This window comes from Pistacia vera, unplaced genomic scaffold (assembly GCF_008641045.1).
Source record: "Pistacia vera cultivar Batoury unplaced genomic scaffold, PisVer_v2 Contig907, whole genome shotgun sequence".
Classification (NCBI taxonomy): domain Eukaryota; kingdom Viridiplantae; phylum Streptophyta; class Magnoliopsida; order Sapindales; family Anacardiaceae; genus Pistacia; species Pistacia vera.
Genome location: NW_022196787.1, coordinates 7,018 through 24,563, shown reverse-complemented (window position 1 = coordinate 24,563; position 17,546 = coordinate 7,018). Strand labels below are relative to the sequence as shown.

The window sequence follows — 17,546 nt, the reverse complement described above, 5'->3', positions numbered from 1 at the left end:
TAATCTATAACTTTATATGATGCGACTACTGGAAGGGTTGTGTAGATTGATGTATTTTAGATGGATCGGTGCAGGTTCAGGTGGTTTGACTCCAAAAAGACTAATATAAACCAAATGTTACATAGAAAATCATCAATGACGTAGGTATATGTTCATCGGTTCAGTTACGAAAAACATTGTTCATCTTTCACTCTAGAATAATTGGATATTACCTTTGTACTTATAGCATGGTTTTACCATCCCATAAAATCAACTAAGATTTTGTTTTAGTGATCAATCAAGTAGTGAGGTCCTTTAGATTGAAAGAGTCCACTTGCAATCCAGTGTGGATTGACATAATTATTGTCCTCAAAATAAACGGCCATAAATACTTGAAATCAATGGACGAAGACTGGAGTGGGTTTTACATTCTCACCCGCTTGTAAAGATGATTAAAAACCAAAATTAATATTCCAGGTGACGATCCACAGCTCCATCTAAGAACCTGTTAAGAGTCGTAATTGGTCATCATAAAGCTTAAATAACATGTAAGCTACGTCAGCACTTTGTACCGATTCATATACTTTCTTCTCACTCATGAAACTCCATCAGTATCATACTCACTACAAATCCCTCAAATCACTAGCAACCTAAATAGCTTTAATATAATGAATCAATAAAACACTAAGAAGATCGACTATAAAAAACCTATCGAATGTGAAAACGAGAATTTAGACGTAAACTTGAGCGAATATCAAAGTGCATGATGTTTAAAATATAAATTAACACAAACATCGCAGGTGTATTCATCAATTTCTATAATTCTTTTGAGATTGAATCTTTCGTTACTTATTAGAAAAATACAATTACCTAGTTTGCAATTTGAAAATAATATGTCATTGATGCTGTGAATCTTAACATGATGTTTTAAGAACCACTCCAACAAGTGGAAAGTAGAGGAAAAATTCAGCATGTTTACAATGTGCAAAGCACGAGAAATAACAAATGCATTGTCGTGGTAACTGCAATTCTTAATTGAAAAAAGAATTAAGCACGTTCAAAAGGAAACCATATTGAACTCCTACACTTTCTGAGTTTCTCCACCCACCCAAATCAATATTGAAGTCATGCAAATTTTATAAACTTTTTTATTTAGACGATAAACTGCAAAAATTCAGCAAGGCATCATGAAATTGAAAGATTTCATAACAAAAAATTAAAGAATAAGAAAAGAGATACTGCCAGCTGAGACAAGAGATGAACGATCAGGGAAACGCATGGCCGCAGTGTTTAAGGGCTTGTTTGAGAGATGGGCACGTGTCTCTGCTACTAGGGCAGACCAAGTAGAAGAACGCTTGGACAATGATGTTGTCCGAGTCAATTGGCTAACCCTTGTGCAAAACCCATCGTACTTTTCCGACAATAGCGACTGGACTTGAATACTACACTTGAATACTACATTTAGATGAATTATTAAGAACGAAAAACAATACCAAAACTGATTATAATATTAGAGTTGGGCAGTTTACTTTCTGCATATTTTCTGCTCTCTTGACTTCTCCTCGTTGGAATGGTCGGCGAGAAAGAAGGTTTTATTTATTTATCCATAGTTAAAAATAAATGTTCTCTTTTATTTATTTAATTAACTTAAATGTACGGTACCGTTTAGAAAATACTTCTCAGTCTTTTGAGGCAAACTTTAACTTACCATTGCGTGAAAGGTGAAACAATCAGAGCCCTCTGATATAATGTTATTTTGCACTTGAAAAATAAGGCTGTAACGAATGATGAACTTGACGAAACAGGCTATTCCTCTCTTCGAAAACGCTCAACGTTCAATCTTTCATACCCTCAACTCACTCAAATCATCTCTATCACAGACACAGCAAGCGCATGCTCAAATTCTCAAAACTGGAGTCTCTAATGACACGGATCTCGCTACAAAGCTTCTTTCTCAATATGCAAATCACCAAGACTTCGATGGCGCAAACCAAATCCTTTCTTCTTCTCTTGAGCCGACAACCTTTTCTTACTCTACTCTTATCTACGCCTACTCAAAACAAAATCTTTTTACTCAATCACTCCGTGTATTCGCTCAAATGCTCTCTCACGGTGTGGCACCCAATACTTACTTGTTGCCTAATATTGTTAATGCTTGCACTGGATTGTTGTCATTGGAAGCTGGAAAACAAGTTCATGCAATGGTGTCTATATACGGGTTTAATTTAGATTGATTTGTTCAGACTTCTTTGGTTCATATGTACGTTAAATGTCAGAGGATTGGGGACGCTCACAAAGTGTTTGATAGATTAGCCCAACCGGATGTGAGAACTTTTAGTGCTCTGCTTGAGGGTCACGCGCGACAAGGATGCGTGGATGCAGTGAAAAAACTCTTTAACGAGATGGGTCGTTTAAGAGTGGAGCCTAATGTGTTTACTTGGAATGGTATGATTGCAGTGTTTAATCATAGCGGACATTATGAAGAGGCGGTTCTTCTATTTCAAAGGATGCATTTTGAAGGATTTACGCCCGAAGAGCATAGTTTTTCTAGTGTTCTTTCCGCTGTGGGCGACTTGGAGAATCCCAAACTTAGGATTCAGATTCGTGGTTTTGTGATTAAGGACGGGTTATCGGAGAACAAGTGCGTCAGTACTTCACTTATTGATATGTATGGAAAGTGTGCGTGTACACGGAATATGTCGAAAGTGTTTCATGAGATGGAAATTTCGGATGTAGGTGTTTGCAGTGCTTTTCTTACGGGTCTCTGTAGGTATGGTCTTGTTGACAATGCATTGGAGGTCTTTAGGCAATTCCAGAGCCAAGGAGTGGAATTAGATGTTGTGTCTTAGACGTCAATGATTGCTGGTTTCTCACAAAATGGGAAAGGTATCGAGGTATTGGAACTTTTTAGAGAGATACAGACAGCAGGGATGTAGCCAAACAATGTTACAATACCTTGCTTGCTATCAGCCTGTGGAAGTATTGCAGCATTGATGCTCGGGAAGGCAGCTCATTGTTTTTCTATCATAAGGGGAATATCTGATGCTATTTCCGTGTCTATGGCACTAATTGATATGTATGCAAAGTGTGGAAGGATTCAAATGTCTCAACTTTGTTTTGATATGATGTCATCCAAAAACTTGGTTTGTTGGAACACTATAATGGGTGGATATGCTATGCATGGAGAGGCAAAAGAAGCTATAGAGATTTTTCATTTGATGCAAAGAAGTGGACAAAAGCCTTCTTCTATTAGCTTTACTTGTGTATTATCTGCCTGCGGCCAGGCTGGCCTAGTTGATGAAGGCTGCAAATTTTTTGATAGCATGTGTAAAGAGCATGGTATTGAAGCAAGATGGAGCATTATGGTTGCATGGCAACCCTTCTAGGTCGTGTTGGAAGGCTAGAAAAGGCCTATGATATGATTGAGCGAATGCCTTTCGAGCCAAACGCTTGTGTTTGGGGAGCTTTGCTTAGTTCTTGCAGTGTTCACGGTAATGTGAGTATAGGTGAGGCTGCTGCTAAACATCTCTTTGAACTGGAACCTACAAATTCTGGGAACTACATCCTTCTATCCTATATATATGCTTCCAAAGGCATGTGGACTGAGGTTGATGCGGTGAGAGATATGATGAAAGCTTTGGGTTTGAGGAAGAGCCCTTGCTGTAGTTGGATTGAGGTCAAAAATAAAGTGCACATGCTTCTTGTCGGAGATGAATCACATCCTCAGATGGCCCAAATCATGGAGAAGTTGAATAAATTAAACATGTAGATGAAGAAGTCAAGTTACTTTCCATATACTGACTTTGTGCTGCGGGATGTGAAGGAGCAGGATAAGGAGCTGCTGTTGTTTGGACACAGTGAGAAGTTGGCTGTAGTGCTTGGACTTCTTAATACTCCAGCAGGAGCTCCTCTTCAAGTGATTAAGAACCCAAAAATCTGCTTTGATTGCCATCTTGTTATAAAATTTATATCCAGTTTTGAGAGGAGAGACATATTTGTTAGAGACACTAATAGGTTCCATCATTTTAAAGATGGAGTTTGTTCTTGTGGGGATTATTGTTGGAAAAATGTTATAGCTGACTCACAAATTTAGCATCACTCATTCACGCTTGAAAAGGAGGAAGTGAATTTGTGCAATTGAGTCCTTTGGTGATGTAGGAAAATTATGGTTAAATTATGATTCCCCGTTGTTTCCCTTTCTTTATTTGATTTTCTTATTTAGAATTTAAGTACTTTCTTCATTTCATTTGGAGTTTTGTTTATATAGGAAGTTTCAATTTAGTTAAGCCTTACTTTCTTATTATATAATTCCTTGTTCTGATGATACATAATATAAGGATTTTCTTATTTCTTGTTCTAGTAACATTAGGATTAGTTTAGCATAAATAGGCTTGTTATTCTACAAACAATGATGAATGATTTTTTTTAAATAAAATTTCTTGATGATTCCTTTGTGAATTGTTTCGTCGTGGATTCGACATCTTCTCGTGCATTCGCGATTCGTTGTTCGTGGATTCGAGCCACTGTGCTAGAGCGTATCTCATGCCTATCCAATTTCTATTATGCAAGTGCTTTTAAAGCAGTTTTATATGTTTGATTCAAATCCATTTTAGTGATAATCTTTTGTTTCTTTGGCATCTGATAAAATACTAAATACTCTGAGAGATATGTGTACATATGAGTCAATGAATGTCAAGCATTTCCCCGGTTCTGATGCATGTTGGTTGAACCTTTATCAAGTTCAACATAACTAAAATTCTTTGCTTTTGGTTCTTCTTTATTGGTGGAGTGGAGAGCAGAAACTGGACGCATTCTTCAGGTACTGTATAGTATATAAATTATTTAGCCTGTTTTCCCAATTATGATGAGTAGTATCAGTTACATGGAATTTATGTTCTCACTGTATCACTTTGTTCATCAGCCTATACTTTGCCTAGCATAGACTTTTTTTTTCCTTCCAAAAAAAAAAAAAAAAATAACGATGAAGTTTTTCAATTAAACAAAAAAGTGTCCTTCCTTATGAGGAGGGCCTAGCTCTTCCAAAGTATACTATAATAGTATAAACAGTATAATCTTCAAGGCTTGAGGTAGAGTAGACAAGTATGTTTGACATTTAAAAATACGGGACAAAAAGATGAAGAATCCAGTAGGACAGTTTAGTATTCTTTGTACTCTATTGAGAAATTCTTTTGTGCAGTTCGGGCTGAGTTGAACTTGATAGACAAATGGTGCCATGAACTTGGTTCGCTCTGTTATAATTGTTACTATCTTTTAAATCATACTGCTGTTATTCCATTATAAAAGTTTTGACTCTTGTATTGTTTGTACTTTCAGTATCTGGTTTGCAATTTCTGTCGTAGATCCATGCACATGCACAAATGGAGGGAGGAAGAACATAGATATGTCTCTGCTTCAGCCGAGAACTTCACCTTTCTGTCATGGGAAAAGCTTGAAGCTGGTCTCTGAAATAGAGAGGCTTTGCCTGCATGCTTTGGTCTTGGGTAGACGATTAGGCTAAATTTCTTGCATTAACTTATTTAAGTATGCAGTATGTTTTAGGATTATTATTTTATATTGTAAGTTCATTCATCCACACACAAGAGAAACTATACATTTTTCCCGTGCCTAACCCCTCCAGATTTTGCACAGATTTTGAGCTAATTTGGGGATCTGGCACCTGTAATGTATTTACCTTCAATCTAATTAACTACTTCCGTTTAGAGATTAGGTGTAAAAGAAAAAAAAAAAAAAAAATACATCAATAGCTAGACCTGTAAATTAATAAAGACATTTTTATTTTTATTTTTTATTTTTTTATCTAAACATATACGGGATATGGGAGGATAATAAAAGAAAATTACAAAATCCAATTAATTGAATATCCGTTAAAAGTTATTTTTGAAATATACTAAAATTGATATTACGATATAGGATTAACATTATTATTAAAGGAACATAATTATAATTCTCTTATTTTATGTATTGTAATTAAGTAGAAATTTGATTATATAGTAATATGTATTGGATAGTCATCAATACTAGGAAACAAGAAGTTGGTGATATATACATGAATTCACATGTGTGAATGAGTTCATACATTGAATTTGCATGAGGAAGAACATGGAAAACTTAATGACACAAACTAATGCACATTACACAGGAAAACAAAATATGCATGAAGCGTTTTGTAAAACTAGGGTCAGGGTTTTACAATATTATTTGGTTGGCAAATTGTATCAAGAAAAAAAAATATATATATATAGATCAAGTTGATTAACTTCTCACTCGTACAAAATTAATAAAAGAAAATTAAATGGAATTAAAAAAATATATTAAGATATAAGAGGATGTTAAAAAGAAAAGTTCACAACTCACCAAATAAATAATTTTAAAATAGAATTAAAAAAAAAAAAACGAGGGCTGAGAAGAGCTTTGATATTACTGTTTTTCCCAATTAATTTTAAAATTAAATGGAACATCATAATAGCGATTACTGACTAGGCTGCTATTACAGAAACAACACTAGTTAATTCAAAATAATATTATAGAAACAACACTAGTTAATTCAAAATTATTAATATTAACATTAATAATACCATAATATACACGATTTTATAATAAATAATAATTTCAAAAGCAATATTTATGGGATAAAATATTGTAGAAAAAAAATATTTAAAGAAGGAATATTTATGTTTTTTTCCCATATTTAAAAAACGTTTTGTGGGTCAAATGTGATTTCCTTAATTAAACGTGGATTTAAAGTATAAATTCTATAAAACATTTTAGTCTCATAGTCCATATCAAAGAGCACATAATGCTTTGATTAATTGCTTAATGATCTATAGTCTATACTTATTGTTAAAATACTGTAAATGGTGGTTTATTTTATACCATAAGTTTGAACAAGAAATAATGCAATCTACTGTAAAAGAATACTATAATATCGAATCAATAATATTATCGATATCTAAATTTTAAAATTAAGTGGGTTGAAATCTTTAAAAATAAATTTGATAAAAAGAAAATAGTCATGATATTGTAACATTCTTCTTCATATTATATGCAATTTATAATGTCGCTAACACATTATATTTACTTTTATAATTAATATATTTATTTAGTTAATCGACAATAAAATCCTCAAATCTCTTTGAAGTGTCATTTTTTTTTTTTTTTAAATTCACATCATATTAATGACAACAAAAACTAAAATTATTCACTAATTTGAATTTTTCAGTACAATTTGTATTGCAAAAACAAACATTAATTAAAAAAGGGAGAACGACAATTTCCCACCCAAGGTTTGACGAAACGACACTTTCCCACCCATCAAGTTTCAAAACGACACTTTGCCACCCACCGTTATATTCCTTAGGAAAATCCATTACTATTTGACTGTAAAGACGAAAATACATTATTTGATTTAATAATTTTATTATTATTTTATGTCATGCAACAGAGTCAATTACCAATATATCCTCTCTTTAAATATGAAAATTGTATATAAATTTTAGTTAAATTCCAATAAAACATTATTTTTAATAAAAAGTTAGAGAGACAAATTGTAAATTTACATTCCCATTAACAATAACGTTACCCTATAATTGAGCAGTAATAAAAGGTTGCTGGGCAAGTATCAAAATGAGCATTGAGAAGATTCTATAGAGAGAGAAGAAGCAGAAACATGACAAAACCAGATCATTTTTTTTTTTTTTTCTTTTGATTGGTTCCTATTTTTCCTTTCACTTCTTTACTATCATACCACACACACTCTCTGGAACAACAACAACATTTTGCACAACATTTTGCAAAATCAAAATTTTTAGTTTTTCTAGTATTCGCATAGATGATAGACCATAGTACCCACTACCCAAAACCCTCAAACCCACATGGCTTCTCTGACATCTCTCTTTCATTCTCCAACCTTAATTTCTTGCTGTTCATCATCTTCTTCTTCTCCTTCCTCCACCGAATGTATTCTGCCCACATCTTCTTCTTCTTCTCCTTCCTTGACCAAATGTATTTTGCCCACATAACCTGTTATAAAATATTAGTAATTGCAAGTAATAAATCTATTGAATATAAAAACAATAGAATTAAATGTCAATAAAATAAAATTAACAATACCAACAACGTGATCACGTATAGGAGATCCTTCAAAATAACAGGAAAAAATCTGGTAAAGAATACAACCTTAGGATGAATGTCGAGGCCTATGTAACACACAATTTCCTTAAAACAAATTCATATCTTTCACTCGGGTGCACAAGGATTTGAGCAGCATCTGTTTCCCAAGATACAACGATAGATGACTAGCAAGAGAAGCATCACCTTTCCATTCTAATAAACTGAATTAAGCTTTAACTCCAACAAAGGAAAACCTTAAAAACTAGAGAGAAAATGACAAATTGAAATTTTGGTGTGTTTGAAATGAGAGGAAGAACACTTTTTTATACTACTCAAGTGGGACAAAACATTGAATTCCACCATTATTTTTCACCTTTTCACTTTCCAATTCTTAAAACCTCTTCCAGTAATCTACTAAGTTTTCATCTTTCAAATTCTCAACTTACACCATCACATCGCATTTCATTCAATTTAATAATAAATTCCAACATAATCTTCTTCTTCTCCTTCCTCCACCAAATGTATTTTGTCCACTGCAACTCTCTCTGAAATGCTAGATATGACCATGAGCCCATCGAATTGGTTAAATTTGAATTCCTTCTATGCACTTAAAGCATATGCCATACATTTGATTAATTACAGTTTTCTATTACTGTAAAATATATATTAAATCACCCAAAATAATATTTTATGGAATTTAACTAAAATTTATATACAATTTTTTTTTTTCACAAACTCACAAAACACAAGATCTAGCAACTTCCAACAAACTCATTAAAATTTCCAATCTCTACTGATATTATTCAACTAAAATTCATATACGGATTTTTTTTTTAGGAACCCAAACAACACAACATAACATCCAGCAAAACCCATTGAAGTTTTTTATCTCTACTTAAATTTAAAAATTAAAATTCATATAGAAACTCTTTTCACAAATCCACAGAACTCAAAATCAAACATCCAACAAACGCAAAACACCCATTTCAAGAAAAGGAATCTTCAATTCCTGCAGCCACTGAAAATCCACAAAAAATAAACCCTAAAATCACAAACCCATGGACAATAAGATCCAAAAGAAAAAGTGTGTGTGGAAAAAGAAAGGGGGCTATGGTGTCGGCATTAGTGTCACAGTTGGGCTGGGTGTCTGTGACACTTCGACCGCGATTTAGTTGGTTACGAGCTGAATGGGTGGCATCATAGCCAGCCCAGCTTATGGCTGGCCGCCAGCAGGTTACGCCAACGTCGCAGCCTCTAGAGTAGAAGGAAGAGATGATAGAGAAGAAAAAATTAGGATAAAGAAGGAGAAGGAAAGGAAAGAGAGAGAGAAAAAAAAGGCATATTTCAATTTTTAAATTTTGATTTATGAGGCTTCATGTAAATTGACCCTCTTGCCCTTCTTTAGAACAAATTTTCTTAACAAAACATAACAGTGGGTGGGAAAATGTCGTTTTGAAACTTAACGGGTGGGAAAGTGTCGTTTCGCCAAACCTTGGGTGGGAAAGTGTCGTTTCTCTGTAACACCCACATCAAGGTACGTAATTTTATTTATGCCCTAATACCCTTAGTTGGATTTCTTTGAAGTTACCTTAGACAAATGTGAAGAAAATTCCTTAAAACTTCATTAAGGGTAAAATGGTCTTTTCACTCATAATTAGATGAAAAAGTGGAAGTGAAAGGAGTAAAATAATGTGAAGAAGATAATGGAAAATAGGGTATTTTGGTAATTGAATAAAGGATATAGATGGAATTTCATAGAAAGTGCAAGGGCAAAATGGGAATACATGGATATAATATTAGATATAAGGTTTCATTAGAAGAAACCCTAGCCATTCTAACCCTCGTACACGCCACCCTCACCCATTTTTCTCTCAATTTTCTTCACTAAATTTCAAAGGGAACTCATAGGATTTGGCTTGGATTTTTATAGATTTTCAATCCTAAAGCATCCAAAGGTAAGATTCTAGCACAAGGAGTGTGATTAAACTTTAAAGTTTTAAACTCTTATGGTTTTTATATGATCTAGGTCCAAGAGGAAGAGACTTTTAGTAGAAGGAGGTGATATCACACATTCAAGGTAAGTAAACCTAATTTTAGCCTTGATTTGAGCAAGATTTGTGTAGAATTATTCTTGCATGTTTTTATATGATTGTATGTGAGAATTGTTGGCTGTTTTTGGTGTTGAATGATGTATAATTTCCAGCCATGGGAAGTAGTGTATGAGTATGTGATGAATTGGTGGAATTATGGAAGAATTAGTGATGAAATTTTAAAGTGTTGAGAATTGTTGAAAATGGCCAGGTTTGATGCTATAATTAGTAAGTTTTTGCTCAAATTTTGGTGGATTTAGAGAGATGTGGAAGTGTAGCCAACATGATAGTTGCATGTGTATATGAAGTGTCTGATGAAATCCAAAGAGAAAATGCATGCATGAGTTGGCTAAACCTATTGAAGAAAGAGTTAGAGAAAGGCAAGAATTGAAATAGGAAGATTATGTTGGGCTTAACCAAGTTAAATGTTAGTGTTCAAGGGTGCATATTGTTATGCCAAAATTTAGAATATCACTTGGTCATGTTAGTTCCATGAGAGAAATGGCCCTTAATGCTTGGTTCTAGTCACTCGAACCTTTACTACTTCTTGAATAGCACATGGAAGTGTTAGAGAAGAATTGAATGTTAAAGTGTTACTTTGATATGACACTTGAGATAGTAGAGAATGGTAGAATATGTCATGACATACCATTATGCCATAATGAATTTTCAAGTTTGTGTATGTGAACTAGAAAGAACATCAAAGAATGGGCTTGATAATGCATATATTGTGCATATGATTTATATATAGCCTTGTTTTGGTAAATGAGAATATTAAAGAATGTGTTAGCAAAGAATGAGAAAAAGAAAGAAAAGAAAATGGCTTGTAGATTTCTTTTTAGCTAACATGCAAGTATGTATATTTTCTCATTTACTAAAGAATACAAATATAGAATTTCCATAGCTTGGAAATTTATTTAGAGATGTGTATAGTATCTCTTTCTATCCTCTTTCTACAGGATGTTATGTTATAAGGTTGTTGCGATGGGGAAACCGTGAGTGACAGAGATACCCACATGCACGCTGCCATCAGTAAGTCGCATCAGCAAAGAGATGCAGTATTTGTACAGTCCGTTAGTAGTGTATGTGGATGAGGATTGTACCCAGCAGAGCATACGTACATGCACGCCGCCATCAGTGAGCGGCCTAAGCAGAGAGATACAGCATTGGTACGGTCTATCAGCAGTGCATGTAGATGAAGACTTTACCCAGTATACACTCACATGGCCAGGGTTCCAAATCCATGCCTCAACCTAGTTCGATCAGCAAACCAAAATAGAAGAAAGAAAAGAAAAAGAAACAAAGAAGAAAAGACAGAGATACAACATAAAAGACAAAAAACATAAAAAAAAAAAAAAAAAAAGTTATTTTCTCAGGAAAGTTTATTATTCTGTATATGTGTTATGCTACTTGCATGATTCAGTATTTCTTGTGTGCTCAACGATGTACAATTTTATTCATTGTCTTTGCACGTTGGTAAGTAGTAACAGAAAAGAATGTAGAATATCAGAAAAGAACGCAGAATATCAGAAAAGAATGAAGAATATTAGCAAAGATTAAAGTGAGAAAAAGAGAATCAGAACATGAGTAATGGAGAAAAAACAGTAGTGCAGTTTGGTTTACTTACTGAGCAATTAGTGCTCACTCCGTTATTCTACTGTTTTGCAGGTACTAGATGATTTACAATCAGGTGGGATGTCAAGAAGCGGAGGAGTTTGGCGGCACTGTCCAAGATTACCTTGTACTTATTAAAGTATATCAGTTATTTTGTGTATATATTTATATGAATTAAAATTAGAATTTTTGGATTTTACATTATATACCTTTATGTATATATGTTTACAAAAGTTATTTAGTGAATTTTGCCATATATTTCTCAAAGAATTACTAGCTATAGAGTATATTACATTCTCCTATTAGAAAGGTAATAAATAGTTGCTTTATGCAAAATCGTATAAGAAATTAAAACATGATTTATATAAGAGATTTAAAACTCGTAATTGTATGTGTTCATACATTAAATTTACATAAGGAAGATCATGAAATCTTTATAACAAAAATTAAACCACAATTCACAAGAAAACAAAATATGCATGAACAAATGAGGCGATAGACTTCTTAATAAAGACTTTTCGATACAAAGAAATATTGAGATGTTGGAGGATGTTAAAAGAAAAATTACAAAACCTAATAGATCCAATAATCTCCTATAAACTGTAATTGAGATGGCAAGACCACTTGACTTGTGGTCGGATGACAAGACCTCCATTTGTTTCATTATTTTTAGCATATCCTATCCTATTATTTTATTCAATCCTATCAAAATATATATTTGTTTTAGTATTCACAATTTAATTTAAAATTTAATCATATTCTATTCAACTCAAAATATTTAAATTCTTCAAATTTATCACTTCCTCCAATTTTAATTCCTAAAAAGCACAAAATGCACCCAAAATAACCAAAACCACTCGGAACAAAAACCCGCCCCAATTAAAAACTCAGCCTAATTGCGTGACCAAACAATTAAGCAACTAAAACAAAATTAAACCCTAAAAGTATCTATTGAAACAAAAGAAATAGGAAAATCCAAACTCTTGCCACTATCATCGAACAAATCTTGCCAAGAAAAAAAAATATCCTAATGAAATATGCTTAATTTTTCTTTTCCATCTTCAATTCTGATTCAATTGAAACACAATAAAAGAAAAAATACGTTTTTGGTTGAAGTGTTCTACCGAAGTGAAACTCAATCACGTTCATAATCCCATTCCATCGAATGCTCGGAGAGCAAAACCCAATTCTCTCGCTCACTCGCCATTAGTGGAGGATTTCCAAGTGCTTTCCCACTACGGGGGCAGCACTCCCGAGGAAGAATATTACCATCGACAAGGAATCAAATCAACAAGCTCATACTTCACTTCACCAATAGCCTTATCTCTCTTAACCCGATCATGGATACCCACCAACACCCCTCCACGCGGCCTCCTCTGTATGGTCCATGGATACGGCAATGACATGAGCTGGACTTTTCAAGCCATGACAATCTTTCTTGCCCAGATGGGTTTCGCTTGTTTTGTTCTTGACATTGAAAGCCATGGCAGATCTCAAGGTATAAGGGCTTACGTACCACATGTTGATCTTGTTGTTCAAGATTGTTTGTCTTTCTTTAACTCTTTTAAACAAGATCCTTCCTTTAATGGGTTACCTCGTTTTTTATATGGAGAATCAATGGGTGGTGCTATTTGTCTTTTGATCCATTTCGCTGATCCTCAAGGTTTTGATGGAGCAATTTTGGTTGCACCCATGTGTAAAATTTCTGACAAAGTAAAACCCAGATGGCCCATACCTCAAATCCTAACATTTCTACGAAAAATTTTATCTACTTTAGCGATTGTGCCTACTGAAGATCTTATTTACAAGTCCGTTAAGGTGGAAGAGAAAAAAGTTATAGCAAATATGTTACGAACTGGTTTTTCTTCTCAGAAGTACTATATTGTAGAGGTAATTGGAAAAATAAATTAATTGTTGGTTTAATGGAGGAAACCAAAACCACTATATTGTAGAGTAGAGCTAGTTGGAAAAATAAATTAATTGTTGGTTTAATGGAGGAAACCAAGACCGCAAGGCAACACCTTTTGGCTATAAAACCGCACATCTTATTTATTACTTCATCTCCCTTATATTACAATTAACAAAGTATAAAAATAGTAGGAGACTAATGCCAAAAAATTATGAGATAATCACTCTAACAATCTCTTTGCCACAATCAAATATTATCCTTATTTGACTAATTCAACAATAACTCATTAAAAAACAGATAATTTAATTAATAATATATTTATTTTTTAACAACATAACATTCCCTTCCCCTTGAAAACACCCTTGTCCTCAAGGGTTTAATTCAACTAAGGTGGCCATGGAAATTCAGGACTTCCACCAGTAATTTCCATCTCTTCGTCTGCATCACTATCCTTGAAACAAGCTTGAATCATGAACAACTTTTTGCAACGATGTCCGGGACCAAATTTTTCATTACATTTGAAGCATAGTCCCTTTTTCCTTCTTTCATCTATTTCTTCCATTCTTAGTCTCTTGATTGGCATTGTTGCTTGAACACTTTGAGCTTCATAATTTGTGGGCGAAACTTTGGATGAGACGAGATCACGAGCTTCATAAAGCCTGGCTAACCCAATGGCTGAGGACAATGTCAAAGGTCGATTTGCTAGCACAACAGCTCGAATGGAATCCTTTAAACCACTTATAAAGCAACTAACCTATCTACCTTGAGGCAAGAAACCTGCTTTCACTAATAATTTCTCAAATTGCATCTGGGATTCTCGTATTGAACCTTGTTGTTGTAACTTAGTAAGCTCTCCAAAAAAATCAAGGAATTGATTAGGACCAAAACGCAAGTGGAGCCCTTCTTTAAATTCCTCCTATCCAAGGCAATCATCTTTTGCATTAGGAGCTGGTACCATAATTGAGCATTGACTGTTGGCTACTATTAGCCAACCATGTGCTCCGACTCAGCTAAATACGCCAAGAATTGCAACAATTGTCAACGCTTTGCCAAAGTGTCACATCTACCTCCTGAACGACTCAACTCCATCCTCACGCCTTGGCCTTTCATGAAATAGGGAATGGACATCGTAGGCAAACTACCAACTGCGTCGAGCCAACAGGTGTACATGCTCGTGGTTATCGACTATTTCACCAAGTGAATAGAAGTGGAAGCCTTCGCCAAAATTAGGGATCACGAAGTAAAATGTGATATGTCGGTATGGCCTACCAAAAGAAATTGTCACCGACAACGGCTCCCAATTTATCAACTCTGGCTTCCAAGACTTCTATAGAATTGGGGGGATCAAGTTAAACTTCTCCATGCCATGATATCCCCAAGCAAACGGACAAGTTGAGTCTTCAAACAAAACCATCCTTCAAACATTGAAGAAGAGACTACAAAAGGCAAAAGGGGCTTGGGCAAATGAGCTCCCTAAGGTGTTATGGTCCTACAGTACCATGGTGCAGACATCCACAAGAGAAGCTCTTTTTTCCTTGGCCTATGGTTCAGAAGCTATTATCCCAATAGAAATGGGGATCCCTTCAACTCGGCTCCAATGGATGGATGAAGACTCTAATAGCCAACAATTTTGCCAAAACCTTGACACTACCGATGAGTTGAGAGATCAAGCACTCATCCGCAATGCCATTTATCGCCAAAAAATGGCTTGGCCTATGAAAAAAACATCCGAACTAGAGTCTTCACAGTAGGCGACTAGGTCTTACGCCAAGTATTCCAAAACATTTGGGACCTAAGAGCTAGCAAACTTGGTCCAACATGGGAAGGGCTTTACAAAATCACCAAGGTCATGGGGAAAGGAGCTTTCCAACTACAGACACCCGAGGGGAAGAATATCACCAATAGCTGGAACGCAATCCACTTAAAGGCATATCATTTTTTACTACATCCAACTCGGTTCCTTCATACAATAGGAGATAGGGTGGGCTTGTCCACTCCTCCCCGGATCGCTGATAGTAAATTTCATTCCAAGATGGATTTATTTTCTTTTATCTATTAATAAAAGCGAAGTATTATTTAGCAAGTTAAGTGTTTCGTTTTCTGTTTATGAAATGCGCCCCATAGGCTATAAGGGTCATGCCCTTCACGCATAATCAACGTCGTACATGGCTAAATCACATAAATAAAAGACACACATAAACGCTTAAAATTAAAAAGAACTCCGTAAACAAAACCAAAAGGATCCAATTATCATCAGTAAAAATAAGTCTTGAAGAGAATATCAACATGAAGTGTGCAAGACAATTTACAAAATGGAAAAGAAAAAAAAAAAAAAAAAAAAAAAAAAAAAAAAAAAAAAAAAAAGGAAAAGAAAGAAAGAAAACCAAGGCTGAATCAACTCCCCTGCTCTTCCTTGTTTGTTCAGCACGATTGCCGCTTTAGTCGGTATGACATCATCAATAAGGGCAGTATCGCTCTTCCTTCCAGACTCAAGACCATCATTCTTACTTGACTCGACATCGCCACTTCCTGAAGCAATCAAGTCCTTCTTTGGCCTTGTCGGCTCGGTGTCATCAGCAACATGCTCGAACCCTCGAACCCTCCAACCAGCTCAACAATAAAGCATTTATACATGTCAATTTCCTCATTCGGCTCTCATTCGCCTTACTTGCCAACCTTAAATTCTTCTATCAGCTTTACATAGGTTTTAAGAATAGCGTCTGTGGCCACTAACTCGAGCCTCACCATCAGCACTTCTTTCTCTGACACCCACTTGGCTTGGCCAGTGTCTAAGTCCAATTGAGCCTTCAAAAGTTGGGAACGAAGATCCTTTTGGCTAACTCATAATTCCTTTTCCTTTTCCTTCTCCTCTATAGCAGCCATTCGGCTCCTCAACTGAGAGTTAGGTGGACACCAATTTCTAAAGGTGTGCTTCTCCAGACGAAGCCTACAAACAACAAAACAAAACATTAGTAACAACAAGATGAAAAACTTCTAACAAAGCTTCACCAAAGTAAAACCTTACCTGAAACATCTAGGTGGTCATCCACTTGGTTGCCTGAATGGCACCAATCCATACTAAGAGCCGCTCATCTTCAGGGAGTGAGAGAGATCCCACCATGTCCTGACGAATGAAGTGTCGGAGTATGCCGAAGCGGAGGAAGGGATTGATATTTTCACAACCTCATCATCAGGAACACCCACCTGCTAAGCTACACCAATAGGCCATATGTTTTGCTCCACAGGTTTTTGTAGAGCGATCCCAATAGGGATAGAAGTATCGCCCATTTTAGTCTTCCTCTTCTTTTTGGCTGACTTGGTTTGGCGCCTCTCACGAAGGTCCTTAAAACTAGGAACTTGGAAATGATCCTTCATTTTTTCTTCTGTAAGGGAGAGTTCTTGTGGGGTTAGAAGGTGTATAGTTGACTTACTAAAGATAAAGAGGTTGTAGTAACGAACCAATAAAACATACAACAGCAGCCTCCAAGGTGGAAACGGGATACCTTGAATTATCTCTAGAATGTGCCCCCACAAATGGCTCTACCTCATATTCGACTCCTCCAATACGCGACGGTAGTTCCTATCTTTGTCCATAATTTCAAGTATGGCATGAGTCCTCTCTTCAGCAAGCAATCTCGACAATGTGTGATTGTAAGACAAGTCTGCAAAAAAAGAAACAATGAGATTCAGTACTCTATCTAAAACTAAAGATTCTGAGGTTACTCACCCATTGCCTGCCAGAAGAAGGGGATCTCCCTGGCTTTGTTCTCCCAAAAAAAACAAGCTTTCCTTTTATAAAGAAGTACAAATCCTTCCACTTCTTA

The 17,546-nt window shown here is 35.1% G+C and overlaps 1 protein-coding gene and 1 pseudogene across 1 annotated transcript; both read left to right on the top strand.

Moving 5' to 3' along the window:
- The first annotated feature begins 1,766 nt into the window (after positions 1-1,766).
- On the top strand, positions 1,767-4,159 carry LOC116119826 (annotated as a pseudogene).
- Positions 4,160-11,642: 7,483 nt separating this feature from the next.
- Positions 11,643-13,724, top strand: LOC116119822 (caffeoylshikimate esterase-like). Its single transcript, XM_031405747.1, has 2 exons — positions 11,643-11,675; positions 12,930-13,724. Exons 1-2 carry the CDS (start codon positions 11,643-11,645, stop codon positions 13,722-13,724), a joined length of 828 nt encoding a protein of 275 aa, XP_031261607.1.
- The last annotated feature ends 3,822 nt before the right edge of the window (positions 13,725-17,546 follow it).

Coding starts and splice junctions, on each gene's coding strand:
- LOC116119822 (XM_031405747.1), top strand. CDS start 11,643: ATGTACAATTTTATTCATTGTCTTTGCACGTTG. Junction 11,676..12,929: donor TTCATTGTCTTTGCACGTTG/GTAAGTAGTAAC, acceptor TTTTGGTTGAAG/TGTTCTACCGAAGTGAAACT.